Consider the following 6,903-nt stretch of genomic DNA (forward strand, 5'->3'; position numbering starts at 1 on the left):
GAGGCTGCAGTGGCCGGGAGCGGCCACTGCACTCCAGTCTGGGTGACAGTGAGACTCCAACTCAAAAAAAAAAAAAAAATGGAAAGGTCATCACAAGGTTTTAAAGAAAGAAAATGAGAAAAAATGAGGAAGTAATTTCTAGATGGCAAAAGAGCTTAATGCAGAATTGAGTCAGGAGTCAGACTCTAGGCAGAAACAGGATTGGGGAGTGCCGCAAAGGTTTCCTTCAGGCTGGGCTGCCTGCTTCAGGTGGTAGTGTAGAGGGAGCCTTGGTGTAATATGTGAGATATGGTTTGGTCATGGATAAGCTACCATTTTTAATAGTGGCCACTATAAATGGGAGAAGGCACAGGTGAAAGTTCAGGAGGGCTGAAGGCTAGTTGTGCCTAAAGTATTGCATGAATAAATATTGAAGGAATTCTAAAAATAATTTTCTACTTTTTTGGATATTAAGGTGCTCATCTTTTGAACAAGACTATTTACATCAATATTTTGAATTTAACATTTAGTTTTATGTACTAAGGGTGTCAAATTGTAGTTCATTTGGGGAAAACAAAAAAAAACCTTTTTGGATCTTGTGAGTCTGACCTGGATTTTAGGACTAAACGTCCTTTCAAGTACTAATCTTAAAATTCATCCTGAATATATATATATTTCGCTTTGCCCAAGGCACTTGGCCTAAAGACCATAATGATGAGCTACAGAAAGTAACTGAATAGAAAGTAGGTCAGGTTCTTGGGGAGTATATATATATATATATATATATATATACACACATACACACACACACACACACACACACACACACACACACACACACACGCTTAAATACACACACATACATCCTATGTAACATTGAATGTTAATTATCTTACGACAGAGAGCTAAACTTTGAATTCGGTGCTGATGAAACTGTCTTTCCATAAAATTCTGGTAGGGATGTCAAAAATAACTTAAACATAGTATTTCTAAGTTTTCTACTAACTGATGGAGGAAATAGGGAGCAGGGAAGGAGAATGAAGGAAATGGATCGTCTGCCACTTATTGTGTGACTAGACCTTCTAGAAAGGAAAGGGCCTCAGCTGTTCTAACTTAAATAGCACACAAATCTCAATGCTGAATCCATTCCATCAAAACTAACTTCAGAACAAATTAAATCCCAATATGCAACTGCCCTCCTGATGTCACTAGATTCCTCACTACTTTGTCACCACAATCCGCATTCTCCTCTGTTGCTAGGTACCCTGGGCGCTCTGCTTTTCTAAAGCTCCAGGTGCTATTTTCCCTTGGTACTCAAATACAGAGTCTTTGGTTCAAATGCTCTGGTACCCAGGCTGAAATCTTGAGAGAAGAATCATTGGCCTGGCCCAGTGGCCCTGAAAGTCATGCTCACAGATCTAAACACTACATCTTCTAAGTAGCAGCCACTCAGGATGGAGCAAACTAAGCTGGGTAAGGAAGCAGATAACCCCTTTAAAGTGATGCACTGATATGAGCTGGTTACAGGAATTTGAAGTCTGCAATTTTAATGTTTTTTAAAGTCTCTTTTACGGAGAGAGAGAATAAAAACTATTAATGTGGTTACATGAAACTCAACAATACAAAATTGTTGTAGGAATTTGGATTTATACTCAGTTTAAAATCTGCTCACTGCTCTATATGAATTTTCAAAATAAAGACATCAAAGATATTTTCAATTTGGATTTATAAAAGTGTCATGAGACATTGTTTTTCTACCATCTAAATTATAAAATATGTGAATATAAATATTTGGTAAAAATAAGTAAACCATTTATTTGTTCTTAACAAAACCTACTGATTTACTTGTGAGTGAAATATGTAAAGCTGTTGAATTTTAGTTACCTTGGCAACATCTGGAGTGAACTACTACATCTAAAAATATTTTCTCTCTTATTGTTTGTATTTTACACTGAATTATAAATAAATGACATTAAATAAAAGCCTCTCTTGATAAATGATATTACCTAAAAAATGAATAAATGATATGCTATTTACTAGATGTATACAACGATTTCAGATTAAAGAAACAGATATAGCGTGTTTAATTTTTAGCTGTGATATAAATTGGATTTGCTTTATGCTAATATAGATTTGGTTTTAAAATACAATATGTACAATATAAATATGTTATTTATTCTAATAACATTGATAAAGCTTTCTTACATTAAATGTTTAGAATATTTTTAAAGGGTTACAATACACAAATGTTAAATCACTTTTTTATGAATTAAACATTGGAATTAAATACATCTATTATGCTTTTCTTTGAACTTTCTTGAGGAAAAATAATCAGAAATCACCTTTCATTGACATAAAAGAACATGTAAAATTATCTAAATTACTTATACAAATCATTCCCTAATTCTGTATTTCAAAAACCCTAGACATTTCATTGTTAAAAGAGTGTTTGTGATTACCTGAATTAATAGGTATGGAAAATGCTATGTTATATTATTTATGGCCAATTTCTTAAATTTTCTTGCATTTTTTTCCCTCTCTACCTGAGCTCTTTTTTTGAATGGGTACATGAAAAGACTAATTTAATAGAATTTTTCCATTTGAACTTTTTCCACAAACATTTTTTCAGAAAATTGTTTAAAAATATTGTTTTACTGAAAATTAAACTTAAACCTAATGTCCTTTTTGTATTTTTTTACTGCACACCTGATCTTCATACTGGACTCTTGCCTGGCCCATTACTAGACTGACCTATTCTATTTTTGGTTATTCTTTTTCTGCACTGCCACCACTTCAGTATAAGCTTTCAAAGATGCCAACCTGATGGCTTCTAGATCTCTTAGTTTGTGTTCTCAGCTTCCATTTTGTCCCTTTCAAACTCTTTTTCACATCAGAGGCAAAATAATCTACTTGAGATACAACTTTTACCATGTCACTCCCCTCAATAAATTAAAATTGCTGTTTGCTCTGAGGATAAAAGCCAAGCTGTTTGATATACAAAACAATCTGCTTGGTATTCTTTTTCTCTCTCCCTCTCTAGGTTTCTTTTTCTTCTTTCTCTTTTTTGCCCTCAGTGCTCAGCACTCTAATCTTATTTCACACTTGCCCTCCTTTCTCTGTGATTTTGCAAATGCTGATCCTTCCATCTAGAATGATCTTCCCCAACTCAAAAAGCTCCCCAACTCCCCAAAGGCTCACTCACCTTTTGAAATTCAACCCATATCACCTTCTTCAGGAAGTCTTTTATGATGTCTTTATTCCCTGTACTGGATCCGTTTTTGATTCTGCATTTTAATTGCATATTTATTTTTCTGTTTCATTTAGTTATCTGTGAATTCCTTGAGGGTAGAGCCTCTGTATATACCAAATTGGTTAGCCCCATATTGGCCACAGAGTAAGCATTTAACATGTTGTTGAATAAATGAATAAAGAGATGAGTAGTATTTTTCTTTCAGAGTTTAAATATTATTTCCATGAATGTAATTGATCAAGAAGGCATTAAATATTTCATTGCACCCCACAAAAAAGTATACTTGATAATATTCAGAAAATGAAAAATCACAAGTACTGAGTATTGTCCCACTTACTCATTCATATACATAGTTTTATTAGTAACTTTTAAATAAAGGAAACAATTTAACACTTTTGTTCATCATGATTATTTAAAATCAGTAGCAAGGTCTCATTGTGTAAGTAAAGATGAAATTAAGAAAAATGGAATGTTATCATTTCATGTAAACTTTTTCTATGTGTTTTCTTTTTACATAACTGGGATCATACTGGCCATACTCTTTTGTAGCTAACTTTTTCCATTTAATATTTTGTAACTCATGTGTCCCCATATTTTAAAATGGAATATTGAATGCGTGATATTCTAATCATTCCAGCATTTATCAAAATAATCTTCTATTTTTGGTAATTTATGTCATTTCTAATTTTTTTACTATAAAGCACTGATAGGTCTTTTTACCTACATGGAGACGCACACAATTATTAAGCTCCTTAGGCTTCAAAGTCCCAGAAGAATAATAACTGGAGCAAAGTTTATAAAACTTTTAATGTTTTAGATGCATATTAGACACTTATAAAGCTTGTACACTGGTACATATCTACTGACAAAATAGGTGATGCTTTGTATGTGAGAATTTTCACCACATCTGGATATTCTTCCAGAAAAACAAATACTATTTGCAAAATAATAGACAATTATTTTATTGCCTTTGTTTATTTTTCTTTGTGATTGCATTTGAGATTGATAAAATTGATTGATTAATAACATTTTATTTTATTATTATTTTATTTAATTTCTTGTGCTTACTAGATTAAAAATAACAGTAGCTGCTTCACAAGTTTATTGTTTTTCCTAGTTGAAGTAGAAACTGAGTAGTATATTAATTAAAATCAAAATATACATTTTCCTTTCCAACAGATGATTCTGCTGCAGAGAGCTTTAATGGCAATGAGACTCTGGGGCACAGTTCAATTGCTTCAGGGGGAACACACAGCAGGGAGATGGGAGACTCCAACAGTGATGGCAAAACTGGGCTGGAGCAGGACGAACAGCCACTGAACCTGAGCGACAGTCCCCTCTCTGCACAGCTGACTTCGGAATACAGAATAGATGATCACAGCAGCAATGGGAAAAACAAATATAAGAATCTGCTAATTTCTGACCTCAAGATGGAACGAGAGGCAAGAGAAAATGGAAGCAAGGTACGGTCACATTACAATTTCTAGAATTTTTAAGTTGGTTGTGAAGATTGCAAAGAAATACCTACATATTTTGGAGATGAGGATCATTGTCAATAAAAATATTTTAAACAAATCCCAATAGCACATTATAGCTGAATATATTATTTGTCTATAAAATAGAATTTCAGAAATAACAGAATAAGATGGATTATATCTCAAAGATCTTGGTGTCTTTTGATATTCAGAATCACTTGGGCTAATGTTTCTTATTTATATAATCTATTTGTGAATTTGTCTCTGGGAATTTATTGAGCTCAGTTGTGAAAGTTTCAGTGACAGTACACAATTTTGGACTACAAAAAAAAACCACTGTCTGTTTTCTCCAAGATTGGAAAGATGTATGCACTGATAAACTGATAAAGTTTCAATTGGTTCCTTTAGTTTGCTTTAGAGACCTGACTTCAATCAGTAATTTACTCCAGGACACTGGAGAAATACTAAGTGTTAGTGTCCTGGATAAAATTTGTGGATTAAATAACTATTTGAAGAAGTACTTTATCATGTATTATACAAAAGACAAGCATATTTCAGACATATTATCCATGCTTCTAGATTTTTATATTAGAACAAATGACAATTCCCTTCTATTCCTAATTGATTTATTCTTTTAAAAAATCAGTTTAGATTTCTACTTGCTTGAGATAATAAGTGCTGGTGACCCTGCTCTATGATTTTTTAAGGTACTTTAGAACAACACATGAGGATTTTTATGGAATATACCTTTTGAACTCCCTTCCTGACCCCTACCTCTAAGTTAGAGTTGTAGAACTGATTCGACACAGATCCTAAAAGCAAAATGTCTTAATCTGGATTAATTTCTGAATTTGCTGAGGCACTGTGTTTCCTAAATGGGCTCTATTTAAATCTCACTTGCCTGAGGGTGTGCTATTTTATCCTTTTAAAGCAAGTCACTAGACATTAGCAGATACTTACACACTTCTGCCTGAGGGATCCTGCTATAACTTTTGCTGTGGTTAAAGCACAAATACTCTCTTCAGTGGTTTAAAGCCAAATCACAGAAACACAAATCATTTTATGTTGCATAACAGGATCTGAATCACCATGTTACACTTTACAGAACAAAATAACCCTTAAGTTTCCCCTCCTTCCATATAGCCCTGTCTTTATAAATCTTAAATGATCATGGAATGTCTTTTTTAGGCAATGTGCCTGTTGAAATTTTTTCTAAAATTATTCGATATTTTTCTCTTTCTTATCCTGTTGTTCAGTATAACTGTGGGAGTTATGCTTGTTAAAACCATTCTTGCACACATTAAATGGAATAAAGTGACTTTTCTATCTCTATTAACATGGAGTTATGAAAAGCACAGGCTGTTTGGGCTGTTTATGAGGGTTAGCATGATAAGTGGGCCTGGGACAGAAGAAGATAGTCCCGATAAACTTGATGATTAATGTTTTGGTAAATGGAGAGCAGTTCTTATGGCCAATAGAGAAGTAACCAGAGAGGTAGAAGAAAAATCAACAGGTTACAGTACATGAAAGCTAAGAAAAGTCCACCTTTCGAGAACATAATGGTCAGCTCTGATGGATAATGTTGAGAAATCAAATGGGGGAAAGATAGACAGTAACTGAATTTATGAGAGCAGTTCTGGTAGCACATTGGGAGCAAAATTCAGAGGGGTTATTTTTATTTCTTTCTTCAAAAAGGACATATTAAATCCCTAGCAGTTATGTAGAATATATAAGTCTAGAGATTTTATGAGTAGTGGGCACACTGTAGTTAATATTATTGTATTGTGTATTGAAAATTTACTTAAAGTAAATTTTTGAAGGTGAAGGATATGTTAACTTGTTTACCTGGAGTAATCATTTCACTATGGATAGATATATGAAAACATCATTTTGTAACCTTAAATTTATACAATAAAAATTTTGGCATACTCTAGTAATGGAGTAGGTAGCAGAAACAACTTATACAAATAACAGTCCTAACCGGGCTCGGTGGCTCAGCCTGTAATCCTGCACCTTGCGAGGCTGAGGTGAGTGGATTGTCTGAGCCCGCGGGTTCGAGACCCGCCTGGGCAACTTGGTGAGACCTCATCTCTACAATAAATCAGAAAATATCGGGTGTGGTAGCGCGCACCTGTAGTTCCAGCTACTTGGAAGGCTGAGGCAGAAGGATCGCCAGAGCCCAACAGGTCGAGGCTGCGG

The 6,903-nt window shown here is 34.0% G+C and overlaps 1 protein-coding gene across 3 annotated transcripts in view; it reads left to right on the forward strand.

Annotated features, from left to right (window-relative positions):
• NOL4 (nucleolar protein 4) overlaps positions 1-6,903 on the forward strand; it is a 282,271-nt gene that overhangs the window by 114,574 nt on the left and 160,794 nt on the right. For all 3 annotated transcript variants that reach the window (XM_021713940.1, XM_008061040.2, XM_008061041.1), the window contains one exon: positions 4,409-4,692. In XM_021713940.1, the coding sequence (XP_021569615.1) occupies positions 4,409-4,692 (284 nt within the window). The remainder of the gene's footprint in view (positions 1-4,408; positions 4,693-6,903) is intronic.

Source organism: Carlito syrichta, unplaced genomic scaffold (genome assembly GCF_000164805.1).
Source record: "Carlito syrichta isolate Samal-C Ts95f unplaced genomic scaffold, Tarsius_syrichta-2.0.1 Scaffold304984, whole genome shotgun sequence".
Classification (NCBI taxonomy): Eukaryota; Metazoa; Chordata; class Mammalia; order Primates; family Tarsiidae; genus Carlito; species Carlito syrichta.